This window comes from Sciurus carolinensis, chromosome 16, assembly GCF_902686445.1.
Source record: "Sciurus carolinensis chromosome 16, mSciCar1.2, whole genome shotgun sequence".
Lineage (NCBI taxonomy): Eukaryota > Metazoa > Chordata > Mammalia > Rodentia > Sciuridae > Sciurus > Sciurus carolinensis.
The window spans coordinates 57,926,981-57,943,355 of record NC_062228.1 but is presented as its reverse complement, the minus strand read 5'-3'; the positions used below and the strand labels follow the sequence as shown (position 1 = coordinate 57,943,355).

The window sequence follows — 16,375 nt, the reverse complement described above, 5'->3', positions numbered from 1 at the left end:
CTGCACTATTCTTGCAAGCCTGCTATAAGTCTTAAACGATTTCAAAGTAACAAACTTAAAGAAAAAATTTAAAAGAAGCTCATCTTCCCTTAGTGGAAATAACCCATATTCCTAGATTTGTACATTGAGCAACTGGGTGATTGTTGGAACCATTGGTTTAGAGAGGGAAGACTTGGAGAAGAGTGGAATTAGGTATTGGAAAGGGTTCCTGGTTTGGACATGTCAACGACAACTGTTAAATACACAAATGTGGAGTTGAAAACTGAAATATTTGAGTCTGGGGGTCACAGAGGAGTATAGAGCAGGAAATCTAAATGTCAAAGTCACTGGGGTACAGATGGTATTTGAAGCTGTGTGGTTGAATGAAGTCACATAGGAGATGAAAGAAGATAAAGAAGGGATCCACAGGCTGAGTTCCAAGACCCTCCAACATTTGGAGCCAGAAGAACCAGCAAAGGACACTGATGGTGAATTGTAGAAGGAAAGGCAGGAGAGGAGGAGGTCAAGAAAGGCAAGGAAGGACATTTCCCCCAGAAGGAGGCAGTGCTGCTGAGAGATGCAATAGGACCAGGCTGCGGGTAGCTCAGTGGTAGAGCACTGGCCTAGCATGCACGAGGTCCTGAGTTTGATCTCCAGGGTCGCACACGAACACACCCACAATCAGACAAATACAAACTGAGGGACAGTCTACAAAATAACTGATCAGGATTCTTCAAAAGTATTGAGGTCATTGAAAGTCAATAAAAAAGTAAATTATCAGATTGCAGAAGGTCAAGGAGGCGTGGCACCTAAGTGCAATGAGGCATCACAGATCCCACTGTGGAATGGGGAGAGGATGGGAATGGAAAAGATGGAAATGTGAATGGAACCTGCCACTCGGATTAGTGTTGCAATACTGTGAATGTCTTAGTTTGAACAAATATAGCATCTCAACATAAGATGCTGTTTTTAGGGGAAGCTGGATGAAGGACATGCAAGAACAACTACTTCAAAATGAAAAGAAAAAAGATGCTATTAAAACATGAGAATGGGGGCTGGGGAGATAGCTCAGCTGGTAGAGTGCTTGCCTTGCAAGCACAAGGCCCTGAGTTCGATCCCCAGTACCACCAAAAAAAAAAAAAAAAAAAAAAAAAAAAAAAAAAAAAAAACATGAGAATGGGGCTGGGTTTGTAGCTCAATGTTGGAGCACTTGCCTTACACGTGTGAGGCTCTGGGTTTGATCCTTAGCACCACACATAAATAAATTAAAAAAATATATCCTGTCCATTTACAACTAAAAAAAATTTTTTTTAAAACATGAGAATGATACTGAGGAATGGGAGACTCTCACTCTAATGGCTTCCCATTAGCTGCTGTTACAAACTTAGTGGCTTAAAACAAAATTTATTAGCACACAGTTCTGGAAGTTAGAAGTCTAAATGGATGCCCCAGCACAGATTCCTTCCGGGGCCTCCAGAGGATAATCTTTGCACCTACATTCCTTGGCTGGTGGCACCTCCACCATTTTCAAAACCAGCAGTGGCATCTTCTCCTCTCTGCATCCCTCCTCAAATCTCCTATGAATCAGACCTTCCTGCTTTTCTCATGAAGATTCTTAACCATTCAGATAACCTGGGATCATCTCTCCAACTCTCCAACCTTAATTTAATCACATTAGAAGGGTATCAGGGATTGAATCCAGGGGTACTTAACCACCAAGCCACATCCCCAGCCCTTTTTATTTTTTATTTTGAGACAGGGTCTCACTAAGTTTCTTAGGATTCCTCCAAGTTGCCAAGTTTGGCTTTGAACTTGTGATTCTCCTGCTTCAGCCTCCTGAGATGCTGGGATTACAGGCATGTGCCACTGCACCCGGAAAAAATTTTTAAAACCATTTTTTAGTTGCCGATGGACCTTTATTTTATTTATTTATATGTGGTGCCAAGAATCAAACCCAGTGCGCCTCACGTGCCAGGCAAGCACTCTACAACTGAGCCACAACCCCAGCCCACGCCCAGCTAAATTTTTTAAAAATTTTTGAGACATGGTCTCACTATGATGTAAAGGCTGGCATCAAACTTGTGATCCTCCAGTCTCAGCCTCCTGAGCCACTGGGATTAAGGGGGGCAGGTATATGCCACCATGCCCAGTTTAATCGTGTCTTTAAAGTCTCTTTTGCCATAAGAAATAATATAGTCAAAGGTTCCAGGGACTAGGATGTGGCCATCTTTGGAGGGCCGTTATTCTGCTTCTATGCTGTAGACCGGAAAGAATTAGAAGCAATGACAACAGCAGAATGTGCAGCTGGAACAGGAAGATGGGATCCACATGCTGGGCAGGACATTGGTCTTAGATTGTGGGGGGACCAGATGATCCACTCCAACTGATTAAAGACAGGGAATCTGGTAGCACAGGCTGAAGGACAATGATGCGTTCTGGTAATTTCAATGCTTTCAAAGGACAGAGGCCTTCTGGGTGCTGCAGGAGGACTGTAGAGAACAGAGCTGAGTAAGTTATCTTGGAGATGCAGAGTGCATGGATTAGGGACATGTAACATTATCAGGCTTGGATTTGGGATCACAAATACAAAGGGATGAGTATGTCACTTTGGTTCAGTCTTCCTCAGTGCCCCCCCAGAAATGGGAATTCACTAGGGTTAGGTTTGACCCACAGTGTCCAGATGGTGGTCACAGGTAAGAAAGCTAAAGACAGATGGAAAGGAATGCCTTTTTCTTTTTCCAAGACACTGAGGATGGAACCCAGGGCCTTGCACATAATAGGCAAGTGCTCTACCACTAGGACACATCCTCATCCCACATTTTTTAGGGCTGGGGTATACTTCAGTGGTATAATATTTCCTTAGCATGTGTGAGGACCTGGGTTCAATCCTGAGTACCACAAAAAAAATTATTTTTATTTTTTCTTTTGAAATAAAGATGCTCAGGCAGTGAGGAAGGAAAAATAGTTGGAATGGGAACACCCAGAGGCCACATTCTGGATATCTACTACTTGTGGTGGTTGTAGCAGTCCACCGCAAAACTGCACAGCTGAAAACAATAAAGAACGTTTCTTTTGCTCAAAGGTCTGTTATCTGGGCAGGGCTTGATGTGGAGGGCTTATCTCTGGTCTAGAAACATCAGCAGGGGTAGCTGGATGAGCTGGGAGACCTGCTTCCAGGTGCTGCCTGTGGGCCTTAAATTCCACCAGGGCCAAGGGCCAGTAGTCTATGGTCCTCTCCATCTAGCCTGGACTACTGTCTCAAGAAAGACTGAGATGGAACACTATATTGCCTTTTATGGACCAACCTCAGAAATCCCATGGTATTTCCTCAGTGGTCTGTCACCAAAAGCTGGAGACATGGAATCCATATGATGGGATGTGGCAAAGATTCAGATAATCAAGTGGGAAAGGAAATACAGGAGAAGCCCTGTTTGGAAAATACAATCTAGTCCAGGCCAGGTTATCAAAGGATCATCTACGAAGATACTGAAATACTTAGGACAGTAGTTTTGAAGTGATGGACAGGTAGTCAGGATCTAAAATTGTCCATGAATGAGCAGGAATGGCCATGGCCAGAAGGTAAGGGGATGACTTATCAAAGGATGGGATGGAGACTGGAGATGTAGCTCAGTGGTACAGTACTTGTCTAGCATGCACGAGGCTCTGGGTTCCATCCATAGCAACACACACACACACACACATACACACACACACAAAAAAAAAAGAAAGAAAGAAAGAAAGAAAAGAAAGGAAAGAAAGAAAAGATGGGATAGTTAGCTTCACCTCCAAAAGAAGTTGAAGTTTCCAAAAGACAGGTACTGTTGACTAAAAGTGCAAGAAGGATGATACCTTCCCTAGCTCCAGGCCCAGCAGCAAAAGGGCCTAAGAGAGAGGGAGGTGGGGTCTATGGGGAGGAGTAGGGTAAGTTAGAGCAAGGTGAGAGAGGTGTTCAGGGGTTACTGGAGATGCTGCTGTTGATAGGCCATGACTTTCTGTCCCCCCAAAGGTGTGGAAGTTGCCAAGGATAGGGGAGATTAGGCTGAGGGTGTTGCAAAGCTGGATGAGAGTGAAGGAGCTGCGGGAAGAGAAGCCACTCAGAATCACCAGGCCCCACCATGATGCCCCCTTGACTCATGGAAGAGACCTGGAGCCACTGAAGGAGCTCTGAGTTGATTTATGGAAGGTTCAGTCCCACAACCCAACACAGAAACACAGAGCTCAGAGACCCACAAAAGGCAGGTAGAGGATAGAAGAAAAAAGGAGACAAAGGAAAGAGGGAGACAAATCAGACAGCTATGGGGCCGGCAGAGACCATGAAAGAGCCAGTCAGCTACTGGGGAGCTACTGGAGATGCTATGGCAAGACGACCACGTGAGCCCGGGGGTTCAGGGCCAACCGGGCAATCAATACATGAAAACAAAAACAAACCATGAAAGAAATCCACATAGACACACAGAGGAGGAAGACAGACAAGTAAAGAGGAGACATAACATCCCAGAAAGAAACCAAAAGGAACAATGCCTTAAGAATTGGCAGGAAACGGGGATGGTGACGCATGCTTGTAATCCCAGAGGCTCCGGAAGCTAACGTAGAAGGATCCCAAGTTCGTGGCCAGCAACTTATTGAGGCCTTAAGCAACTCAGCTAGCTCTTGTTTCAAAATAAAAAGTAAAAAAGCGGGTTGTGGATAGGTCTCAGCCCTGGGTTCAATCTCTGGTACTTAAAAAAAAAAAATCCGCAGGGAGTTACAACTCTTGGTGCGTCTCTCCATGCCCCCAGCAGAGGGCGCCCGGAACCCCGTTCCCCGTGGAGGTGGGAAACCGATGTCCACCACCACCACCCTCCCCAAGCCCATCTGATGGGTTATTTTTACTCAGTGTCACAGGATACCGATGACCGGAAGACCATCTTCAGTCTGCCCTTCCGTTCCTAAGAGTGACCCTATAGCATCTCCCGCATCGTCTTCTGGCAGGCCCTGCCTCCTTTTGCACCATTCAGAGCTACATACAGCTTAGGTCCCGCTGGGTCTTAGAAAGTCTTGCAGAGAATCCAAGTGGAGACCCCTGGGTAGACTCTGGTTTGCAGCTGCCAAAGGGGTCCCCGGATGGGGCAACCATCAGGACAGTTCTACCAGGACATCACCAAGAGTGATGATGGTCAGCGATTCAAGGAAATGACCCCAAGTTCAACGGAGGCACTAAGACAGACACGCGTCGTTGTTGAGAGATACAGGGAAAGGGAAAAAACTAAAAAAGAAAGGGGAAAACCAGAGACACTCAGGGACAGAGACGCGGAGGCCTAAGGGATAACCAGTGAGAAGAGACCCAGAGAAAGAACAGAGACAAAGGAAGGCAAAACATAAAGACCTCTTGAGAAACAAGGATCAAAATAAAGTCGGAGATCCAGAAAGACAGAGATCCCCAGACACAGAGATCCTCAGAGGGACAGGCCTCAGAGATAACCTGTAAGGAGATACTCAAGAGATACATCCCCTACAGAGACTCAAAGCGATGACACAAGCAGACACAGAGACTATGAAGACAGAAAGAGGGAGAGGGAAATATGTGACTCCAAGAGAGAAAGAGAGAGAAGACACACCCAGAGACTCGGGAGACTCAGAGCACAGCTCCCCAGTGAGAGGCAGACAGGGTGTAGAGAAAGGCCCGGGACGCCGAGCCGCGGACAGCGCAGTGCAGTGGGGCTGGGGGAAGGCGGGCGCCCCGGCAGAGGGCGCCGGGCCGCCCTCCGCCCCGCAGGGGTCACGGCGACCCCTCCCCCGCGCCCTGGCGGGATGGCCGGGCTATTTTTACGCGCGGACACCGGACACCGGGCTGGGGAGGCGGCGGCGGCGGCGCCCGAGGAAGGGCCGCGCCGGGCCGGGCATCGGGGCCACACGTCCGTCCGCGGGTCGCCGGGGCTACGCACGCCATGGAGCCGCGGTGCCCGCCGCCGTGCGGCTGCTGCGAGCGGGTGGTGCTCAACGTGGCCGGGCTGCGCTTCGAGACGCGGGCGCGCACTCTGGGCCGCTTCCCGGACACGCTGCTCGGGGACCCGGTGCGCCGCAGCCGCTTCTACGACGGTGCGCGCCGCGAGTACTTCTTCGACCGGCATCGGCCCAGCTTCGACGCCGTACTCTACTACTACCAGTCGGGTGGGCGGCTGAGGAGGCCGGCGCACGTGCCGCTCGACGTCTTCCTGGAGGAGGTGGCCTTCTACGGGCTGGGCGCGGCGGCGCTGGCGCGCCTGCGCGAGGACGAGGGCTGCCCGGTGCCGCCCGAGCGCCCCCTGCCCCGCCGTGCCTTCGCGCGCCAGCTCTGGCTGCTCTTCGAGTTCCCCGAGAGCTCACAGGCCGCGCGCGTCCTCGCCGTCGTGTCCGTGCTCGTCATCCTCGTCTCCATCGTAGTCTTCTGCCTCGAGACACTACCCGATTTCCGCGACGACCGCGACAACCCGGGACTCGCTTCGGTGGCCGCAGCTGGTCCGGTGAGGGGCGGGGCCTGGCGGCTGGAGAGGCGGGGCTCTGGGGGAGATGGGCGGGCCTCAGAAGGACCTGGCCAATCAAAAGGCGGGGCAAGGGTCTACGCGCAAAGACAGGGTCTGACTTGTACTCCCACTAAAAGCAGGGTAGGGGGACCCTGCCCTGTCAGAAGGCGGGATTGCTCTAGTGAGAAATCCGCCCGCAGAGCACAGGACTCTTGGAGCAGGGGCCGGAGGGCAGGAACATTAAAAATCGAAGCTCTAGGATGGAAAGCATGAAAAATCCGGGATCTATTCCGAGACCAATGGGAATGATGGACTGGAGGGGTTCGAGCCAGGGCCTGAAGAGAGAACTGGAGCGGGCTCGGGACTGAGGACTGGGGACTAGGGGAGGAGGAATCAATCACAGAGAAGATCAGACTGAGGGCGGTGAGCAGAGGGTCTAACAGAAATCTTGAGCCCTTATTTTCTGAGCTGGGGTTGGGGAGGGCAAGGAAAGTCAGGGTATGAAGGGGCCAAACACAGGGACCCTTCCCTGCTCTAGAAAATCAATACTGGGAGGTGGAACTTTGGGACGGAATGGGTTGTATCCTATTCAAGCATCATGTCAGGAGTTCCCATCCGGGACTGGCAGGGATTACCTTTCCAGCCACCCATGCTTCAGGAGATCAGAAAATTAGCTCTGGGTGGATGTTCCCTGGAGTCCTGGGAGGGAGTGTGGGGCCTTGGAAGAGTGACCACTGACCAATCTGTAGACAGTATTTGAATATTTATTCAATGGATAAGACCGTTTCCATGTCCCAGCCCTGGCCTGGCCCTTCCTGAACCCTTTCTTTCCTGCAGTTCCCCGCTCGACTGAATGGCTCCAGCCCCGTGCCTGGAACTGCATCCCGCTTACCCTTCAACGACCCATTCTTTGTGGTGGAGACACTGTGCATCTGTTGGTTCTCCTTTGAGCTGCTGGTACGCTTGGTGGCCTGTCCGAGCAAGGCAGTCTTCTTCAAGAACGTGATGAACCTCATCGATTTTGTGGCCATCCTGCCCTACTTTGTGGCACTGGGCACTGAGCTGGCCCGACAGCGGGGTGTGGGTCAACCAGCCATGTCACTGGCCATCCTGCGGGTCATCCGATTGGTGCGTGTCTTCCGCATCTTCAAGCTGTCCCGGCACTCGAAGGGCCTTCAGATCTTGGGCCAGACACTTCGGGCCTCCATGCGTGAGCTGGGCCTCCTCATCTTCTTCCTCTTCATTGGGGTGGTTCTCTTTTCCAGTGCAGTCTACTTTGCTGAAGTTGACCGAGTAGACTCCCATTTCACCAGCATCCCCGAGTCTTTCTGGTGGGCAGTGGTCACCATGACCACGGTTGGCTATGGCGACATGGCACCTGTCACTGTGGGTGGCAAGATAGTGGGCTCTCTGTGTGCCATTGCTGGTGTGCTGACCATTTCCTTGCCTGTACCAGTCATTGTCTCCAACTTCAGCTACTTTTACCACCGGGAGACAGAGGGTGAAGAGGCCGGGATGTACAGCCATGTGGACACACAGCCCTGCGGCACGCTTGAGGGCAAGGCCAACGGGGGCTTGATGGATGGAGAAGTGCCTGAGCTGCCACCTCCACTCTGGGCGCCCCCTGGGAAACACCTGGTCACTGAAGTGTAAGGGATAGTTGAGGTCTGCAGGACCTCACACCTCCTCCAAGGGAGGCAGGGAAGGTCGAGGGAAAATAGCGGGAGGGGATTGGGTTTAGGAAGAACTAGGTTAAGAGGTAACAAGTGGGGAACACTGAGTCTTGTTGGGTCTTGAGTTGTGTGATTTGGTAGCTCCTGTGGGTACTCTGGTAGCAAAGAATGGCAAGTGTGGGTGTTGAGCTGAGGGGGAGTGCCATTGGTTCATATTGCATTGAGTAGTGCACAGTTCCTGGGGCCTTTCGGGGCAGTGTTGAGATAGGTTTGGTCCTGTCATGCAGTGAGTTTCCTAGGTCCATGTTGGGTTGGGTGGGATTGGGTGCTATGAGTAAGTCTTGTCCAACTGCATTATGCAGATTCATGTGCTCCCTGGGGTCATGTTGGGTCAAGTCAGGTAGTCCCCTGTGGCACTGTTGAGGTCAATTGTGTGGTCATGCATGGTGTTGTTGAATTGTGTTGAGACATGTTGAGAATTGTGTGGTGTTGTATTTCTTCTAGGACCATGTTTTTTTAGGTTCTGTGAACTTGTGAGTCATGTGAAAATACGGAGTCAAGTAATAGAATATGAGCTTTCTAGGTCATGGTGTGTTAAGTTGGGCTGGAACCTAGGACTGAATGCATCTTTCAAGGGTTTTGTTAAGTTGTTGTAAAGCTATGTGGCTGGAAGATTCTGGTCCTGAGTTGAGCTGCACAGAGATGTATAACCAAGTGCATCAATAAGGCTGGTTCAATTGGGTCTTAGGACTGTTGGAATCTCACAGGGCCATGCTGAGTTTTGTCATTGTTGAGTCCTATTGGATTGGGGCAGACTATATGTATAGAATCCATAGGGCAATGTTAGGTTGTTTTGCATTTAGTGGGAGCACCAGGACCTAAGGATAACAGCACTTGGCAAGAGTCATGTATCCAGGAGGAAGCATGGTGTTGTGGGTCCGGACAATGGACTGAAACACTTGCCCAGTGTTACTCCCTGGAGGCAGGGACTGGATCCTGCATCCCTGGATTCAGGCATTCCTCCAAAGAGCCTCCAGGTAAATTAGGAAAATGGAAATGCTCCTTCCGCTTACCCCATATCTAGTTCATCTTGCTATTCAAGCCCTAGCTCTGTCTGTCCTCTCTTGTGGTTTAGCATGGAGACATGGAAGTCATAGCCATGAGGGAAGAGAGAGACAGGGAGAAAGTTGTTTGCACTCTGTTCAGGCGTGATGGCGGAACAAAAAGAAGGGGAAGACAGACACCCACAGTGATAGGGGACAGAGACCCAGAGAGAGGGAGACAGAGACCCACAGAGAAGGCTCCTTGGTGAAATAGAGACCCAGAGGAAAGGGGACAGGGACCCAGAAAGAAGTACAGAGACCAAGAGTAGGGCATGGAGATCTAGAGGGGGATGTTAGGCACCCAGAGAGAGGGGGAAGACACCAGAAATGGAGACAAACCACAGAGCATCTGAGAAAGCAAGCCCCTCCTCCCCCCACCCAAAAGGCAGAAAAATGGGGTACTCCTGACCCTAAAGAGATGCCCAGTTTCTGTTCTCAGAATCATAAGAAGTCGCCTATCATCTGGCAGCTCAGGAAGGCTGTCAGACAGCCTGGAGGTCTCTGTTTTCCAGGATAGGAACCTGAGTCAGAAGGGCAGGAACTTCCCAAGGTCACACAGCACAGCAGGATGCAGGGGCTTATGGCTGGGTGCGGGACTCCACATGCTCCCATAGTGTTCAGGGACTTCCTGAGGTCAGTAGCCTCATGGCCTATAGATGAGGAAACTAAGACTCAGAAGGGATGCTGTTACCCAAGGTGGCAAAGCCAAACATTTTCAAAAGTCAGAATGTAGGGCATTTAGAGGAGGAGGAGGAGGAGGATGGTTACAATCACTAACGCATATAGGGCTTCCTATGTGCCAGGCATCGTTCAAGGTACTTTACTCATATTAATTTATTAAAACCTATCCAGTGGTTTACAGAGTGTTGCTGTTATTATTTTTAGCTCTTCATTATGGCTCCCTTTTCCAGTCAATAAACTCTTCCTTAGAGGCACCAGAGGGAAATTGGTTTAAGGACCCACCTCCCAGTGAACCCATCTAAGCAATTCAGAATGTAGCAAAGAAATTCAGTTTGGAAACCCCAGACTTAATTAAACTACTTTTTCATACAATGAGCGAGAAGGTACAGATGGCAGGAGGAGTTTGATAATGGTTGAATAAAAATACAAACTTTAGGCAGTGATTTGTCTCTGAAATGGAGAAAAAGTCACATTCAGAGACAAATGGAGACAGACCCTCCCCCCATGGGGCAAGACAAAGCAGAGTAATGGGGTGCAGACCCCAGCACAGAGACAGAGGAGACATGTGCAGAGAGGAACAGGGTCCTGGAAAGAGGACCAATCCCAGCAGAAGAGAGAAATCCAAGGGCAAGAAAGAGGAGGGCAGAGGGCTGTGAAGGGTAAGAGACCAGTAGAGGAGAGACCCAGAGAAGGGTGACAGATTGTTTTCCTCCTCTTTGAACACTCATCCTTGTTACCCTTCAGGGACTGGTAATTACACAGTGTGCCCTTCTTAGGGAGTGGGTTGTGCCTGGATTGGGGAAATGTGAAGAGGTCAGAGAGGTGACAGGATGGTGACATCTTTCAGACTGGGAAGTGGCCTTTCCCCACCTCCAGTAAACAACTGGAGCTGCGCTCTGTGTTGCCTTGGCTGGGATGGGGCAGAGAGGGGAACACCCTAATCCGGGGACACCCTTCCTACCACCTTGCCATGCTATATTTAGACTGAGGGAGGGGTGCCCGATGATCCCTCCCAAGGTGGGTGTCGGCTTTCTTTCTAAAAATAGCTCAGAGGAAGGGAGCAGAGTCCCAGGATGGAGGTGTGGTAGGGTGAAGAGCCCTGCCCCCCACATAGGACTGTCCCAGGACTCTTCAGCTCTTATCTCTCTCCGAGGCCCTGTCCCTCTCGGGGTTCCCTCCCCTTCTCTTGAGATGTCTGCCCCCACTTCTGTTTTTTTCTATCTGGGTCTCTGTTCCCCATTCCTCCCCCTGGGTCTTGGTCCGTCTTTCCCTTGGTTTCTGCCCTCTCCCTCCATATCTCTGTCTTCTCCCCTCTGCATCTGTCATTATTCACTGTTTCTCTAGGCAGGTCACTCTGTTCTTAAAACATGTCTTTGTCCCCGAGTCCTTTAATACCTTGAATTTTTCTTATCTGAACTCAGGAGAAGACCCTCTCCCTAGTCCCCACCCAGGAAATTCCAGGACACAGGACTGTGTAGGAGAGCCTTCCACGTCCACTGTCTCCGAGTCGAGTCGTCGAGCCTTATCACTGCCCAAGCCCAGCTGGTTAATGTCTGGCGGGAAGCTCCTGGGAAAGTGGGGATGAGAGCAGAGGGTGGGAATCCGCCCCCAGATTGACACTGAATTGGCAAAAGACTGCATAGGAATCTCAGGCCCATCTCCTGGGTGTGAGGGAGGAGGACTACAGCCTGGACCACTGGATCTGAGGGAGGAGGGCTGGGATCCAGGACCCCTGGATCTGAGGGAGGAGGGCTGGGATCCAGGACCCCTGGGTCTGAGGGAGGAGGGCCAGGGTTGGTACCCCAGGGTCTTGGGGCAGCCGGGGGCCTGGTCTCCTGGGTCTGAGGGAGGAGGGGCTGGGCCCCGACTCCTGAGGCTGCGATGCGGGGGCTGCGCGAGCCAGGCCGGGCTTCCGAGGTCCCGGCACGCGTGTGCAAGGCTGGATCCCCCGCCCCTCCTCCGCCGTCGGGCGCCGCCCCGCCCCCGCCCCCGACCCAGGCCCTCCCGAGCGCGAGCAGCGCGGAGCCGGCGGGCCAGCGGGCGTCCCTGCAGCCAGCGAGCGGGAGGAGGAGCCGCAGCCGCGCCAGGGGCAGCCGGGGAGCAGAGGAGGGCGCCCCAGGTAAGAGCCTCGCGCCTCCTCCCCCGGGATTCCGGCGTCCCGGTCGCCCTGCCCTCGGGTAGGGAGGGACGGGGGCGGGGCCGGCGGGGGCGGGGCTTGGCGGAGGAAACTGAGGCAGGAGGAAAGCGTCCTAGATATGGAGCCAGTTGCCCCAGCCGCGAGTCAGGAGTCCGCGTCCCCAGCCCTAATCTCCTGGGGGAAGAGACAGGGAATTCGCATTTTTTTGTACCTGGGAGTTCTAAACTCTAGAACTTCGGGGTCGGAGGGAGGTGGCAGACTGGGGCTTAGGAGGCGCCTGAACTCCTGGGTCCGAAGGAGGCAGCTGGGGACCAGGACGCTTAGTCTGAGGGAGGAAACAGCTGGGGACACACTCCCCGTCCTGGTTGGATCAACCTGCGCTCCTTTTCACACCCCAAACTTCCCATTTCTCCGTCTCCCAGCCAGCGCAGGCAGCCACTCTAGGTATGTACAGTAGAAGTCTTGGGCGGGCCCTGGCCTGTCCTGTGAGGAGGGAACATTCCAGGAAGCAGCCTCGGGGACCCAGGCTTGAAGAGTGTGGGCCCTCAGGACCTGGGTGTCCAGGCCAGGCCAGCCCCGCCCCCGCCCTGTCTGGGAGATGAATGGGAGGAGGGGAGATGTAATCTTTTCCAGTCTCCTTCATCTGCAGCCTCTCCCCTCCCCTCTTCTCCCCCATCTGCTTCCCATCCCGCCAGAAGCCATCACCTGGGCAGGGAGGGGGGCTCTGGGAAGGGGCCAGGCCTTCACTCTCTGGGAAGGGGGTGCTCAGGGGCTCAAGCCCCTCCCCCACCTGCCTATATAATCTGTCTGTTCCCTTCTTCCCCCAGGTGGTTGCCCCCTCCCTCTCCTGAGATGTCAGGAAGGAGGGGGCCACCTGTGTCCTCCACAGGGCCCCCCAGCCCCGAAGCTCCAAGGTGGAGGAGGTGTTGACAGGTCTGGCAAACACCTGCTGCTTCCCAGTTCTCTCCAGTCTTCCAGAATGTTGTAGAGAAACAGCTATATCCACACCCCACCAGCCTCTCCCAGCCCAGGGTCAGTTTCATACTCAGGGAAAATGAGGACGGACATGAGAGGGGAAGTTGTGGTAGTCTTGAGCCAAAAATGGGACCCCTTAGGATTCCAGGTTCCAGTTTTCAAACTTTTGGACTGTCCTCCAAGCTGCAGGACTTAGGGTTCCTGGAGGTTGTAGAGGCAGGAGGGCAGAGTGGAGTTGCTCACAGTTCAAATCCCACCTCTGCCATTGCTGGCTATGTGACCTGGTACAACTCATTAACTTCTCTGAGCCTGCGTTTCCCCATTTGCTTGGCTATGAAGTAATAGTAGTTGAATAATTATTATGAATTTACAAGTTGGGTGTTACCCAAGTCCAAGAATATAGGGTCCCCCTAGGGCTTCCCCAGTTCTGGCATGCAATGCCCTCTGTAGTTCCCAATTCAGCTCCCTGGAAGTCTCTACCTCTTCTCTAACATCCACCTCCCTCTCTCTATCCTCAGGTGTCCGAGAGATGCTCCCCCACCCCTCCAGTTCCCTCCCCATCCTCCTGCTCTTCTTCCTCCCCAGTGTCCCAGTGGAGCTCCACCCCCCACCCTCAACACTGCCCCCATTTCTGGCCCCCGAGTGGGACCTTCTATCCCCCCGAGTAGCCCTGTCCAGGGTTGCCCCTGCTGGACCCCCTCTGCTCTTCCTACTGGAGGCTGGGGCCTTTGGGGAGCCAGCGGGTGCCCCAGCCAACCGCAGTCGGCGTGGGGTGAGCGAGAAGGCACCAGCAAGTCGCCGGGGTGAGCTGGCTGTTTGTGATGCAGTAAGCGGCTGGGTGACAGACCGTCGGACGGCTGTGGACTTGCGTGGGCGAGAGGTGGAGGTGCTGGGCGAGGTGCCTGCAGCTGGTGGCAGCCCCCTCCGGCAGTATTTCTTCGAGACACGTTGCAAGGCTGAGAGTGCTGGGGAAGATGGTCCTGGTGCGGGTGGAGGAAGCTGCCGAGGCGTGGACCGGAAGCACTGGGTGTCTGAGTGCAAGGCCAAGCAGTCTTATGTTCGGGCATTGACTTCTGATGCCCAGGGCCGTGTGGGCTGGCGATGGATACGAATTGACACTGCCTGCGTCTGCACACTACTCAGCCGGAATGGCCGGGCATAAGACCCATGCCCAGGAACTGGTCAGGCAGAGAAAAGAAGAGAGCTGAATGCTCAGGGACTTCAAGGCTGACCTGGCTGACTCTAAGGGCCTCAGTTTGGGAACTTAAGTGATCACTGAATCAAAGCTCTCTAATTTTGAGAGCTCAATTCATGCAGGATGTATGAAAGCAAATGTGGTTGCAAAGGATGAACAGGAGTTCTCCTGGAGGAACTTGAGGGTAACCATGGAAATAACAATAATAATAGCCAATATTCACTGAGTGCTTACTGTTTATCAGCCCCAATACATTACTGCTTAGATCAGTTCTCATGGATTTGATCATCAGAGGCCCTGCTATTTTGTTTTGTTTTAATAACTTTTAATTTTATTTACTTATTTTTATGTGGTGCTCAGGATCAAACCCAGTGGCTCACACGTGCTAGACAAATGCTCTACACTGAGCCACAAACCCAGCCTGAGGCCCTTGGTTTTAAGTTGCTGACCACTCAAGCTCAGAGCGGGACAAGGAAGGGATATATCAAGAAGTGGTTGGGGGCTGACTAGAAACTGGAACATGCAAGCAATTAGCCAAAGGACCTTGAGAACACGATCTATGGACGGCTTTTAATTAGTAGACATTCAAATGAGAACTCCTGCTTGCTCAGGGGACAAATGTTGACTTAGATCATTGTTTTAGGTAGTGAGCCAGCTGTCTGTCACAGTGGGAGCACACACAGGGTTGTATTATAAGAGGAACTATCAGGATGCTGGATAGTTCAACCTTGGCTGGGGAGTTGGAATTAGGTTTCTAGCCCCTCTCCCCATCCCCAACCTCTACCCCACATTGGGAATGAAATCTATCTTAAAATTGTCTAACTTGAGTAGGCTCTGACAGTTGACCTGCCCTCACCTGGGATAAGAGGTCAGTGGACACTGACAAGCTTTGAGTAGGACCAGGAAAATCCAACAAACAGCATCCCAGAGTCTGGATGGTGGGTGGGTGGGGGTAATGGACGCTGGGCCAAGCTGTAGAAGGCAGCGTCAGTTTTCCCTGTCTGAAGATGGAACTAGTGGATGAAATGATGAGGGCTGAGGAGGCAGAGGCCTTGACCAAAAGCTCTTCATAGTGAGAAGGTGACAAGGAAATCCCCACACTCTCAAAAGCTTCCTTCATGTATTACCACTCCATTGTTCCACACCTGGTGTGCATGTGTGGACACAGACACAGACACACACACACACACAATTTTATGTTTTTGTTGTTGTTGTTGTTGTTTTGTTTTTGTTTTTTTTTTGGTACTGGGGATTGAACCCAGGGCCTTATGCTTGCAAGGTGAGCACTCTACCAACTGAGCTATCTCCCCAGCCCTCTACACACACAATTTTAGGTCCAGCTTTGTGCTAAGGACCTAGATATCCCTGCCCGCTTCCATGGCCTGAGACTGGGTCCCTGAGCAGGGCAGGTTTTGCTGCCTGTTTCTACTTCTTGATTCTACTCTTTTTTGTCACAGAGGGCTCTGTCTCTCTAACTTCCTGTGTCTCTTGTCTCTGAGTTAGTAGCCCATGTCCTCCACCCCCCTTTTCCCTAAGTATTTCCCTGTGGATTTCTCTTGGGGGTCTCTCCTCTTTGCTCCCTCCTCCTATACCCAGGTGGAAGTTTTCAGCCAAATCAAAGGCAGGCAGGATGGCTGGCGGCGCCGTGGCTCCTTCAACACACATGGGTGGAGGGGTGCAACCCGGTGGTCTGGAATTCGTTACTCTGAGGTGGGCAGCCCTGGCAGAGGGGGAGGCAACTGGAGGGTTTGAACTCTATAGGAAAGGGGGTGTTTCTGAAGGAATCCCTGATGTGCTAAGGTCTCTCTCCTTACTCCTCCTCCCTGAGTAAACTTCTCAGGGTCTGTCCCCTGGCCCCCACGTCTTCCCCTCTGAAACTCTCTGATCTTCTTTCCTTTTTCCTGCAACCCTATCCTCTTTCTGCCTTCCTCTCTCTCTCAGTTTCTACACCCTCCCCGTGTATCTATTTCTATGCCCCTGTTTGGGTCTCTGTCCGTCTTTCTCGAAGTCTCTGTCTCTATACCTGAGTCTCACTCTATTGATCCACAAGCCGGCAGGCCCTTCATTGGCTGGGTTCACGGTGGGCGGGTTCTGTTACCTGGGGCAACACAACAACAAGCCCGCTCCAGCTAAGCCCCGGGGTGGGGGTG

The 16,375-nt window shown here is 52.2% G+C and overlaps 2 protein-coding genes across 6 annotated transcripts; both read left to right on the top strand.

Moving 5' to 3' along the window:
• Window positions 1-5,226: 5,226 nt before the first annotated feature.
• On the top strand, window positions 5,227-10,098 carry Kcna7 (potassium voltage-gated channel subfamily A member 7). Its single transcript, XM_047529701.1, has 2 exons — window positions 5,227-6,461; window positions 7,299-10,098. Exons 1-2 carry the CDS (start codon window positions 5,907-5,909, stop codon window positions 8,112-8,114), a joined length of 1,371 nt encoding a protein of 456 aa, XP_047385657.1. The 5' UTR covers window positions 5,227-5,906; the 3' UTR covers window positions 8,115-10,098.
• A 132-nt stretch (window positions 10,099-10,230) lies between these two features.
• Window positions 10,231-14,468, top strand: Ntf4 (neurotrophin 4). Of its 5 annotated transcripts, none has more exons than XM_047529705.1 (3): window positions 10,231-12,037; window positions 12,883-12,988; window positions 13,549-14,468. In XM_047529705.1, the coding sequence occupies exon 3, from the start codon at window positions 13,560-13,562 to the stop codon at window positions 14,190-14,192; it is 633 nt and encodes a 210-aa protein (XP_047385661.1). In that variant the 5' UTR covers window positions 10,231-12,037; window positions 12,883-12,988; window positions 13,549-13,559; the 3' UTR covers window positions 14,193-14,468. The 5 variants fall into 5 exon arrangements, with proteins under 5 accessions (XP_047385661.1, XP_047385658.1, XP_047385662.1 ...); XM_047529702.1 differs by having other exon boundaries at window positions 12,883-13,087; XM_047529703.1 differs by lacking the exon at window positions 10,231-12,037 and adding an exon at window positions 12,151-12,499 and having other exon boundaries at window positions 12,883-13,087.
• The last annotated feature ends 1,907 nt before the right edge of the window (window positions 14,469-16,375 follow it).

Coding starts and splice junctions, on each gene's coding strand:
- Kcna7 (XM_047529701.1), top strand. CDS start 5,907: ATGGAGCCGCGGTGCCCGCCGCCGTGCGGCTGCTGCGAGCGGGTGGTG. Junction 6,462..7,298: donor CGGTGGCCGCAGCTGGTCCG/GTGAGGGGCGGG, acceptor TCTTTCCTGCAG/TTCCCCGCTCGACTGAATGG.
- Ntf4 (XM_047529705.1), top strand. CDS start 13,560: ATGCTCCCCCACCCCTCCAGTTCCCTCCCCATCCTCCTGCTCTTCTTC.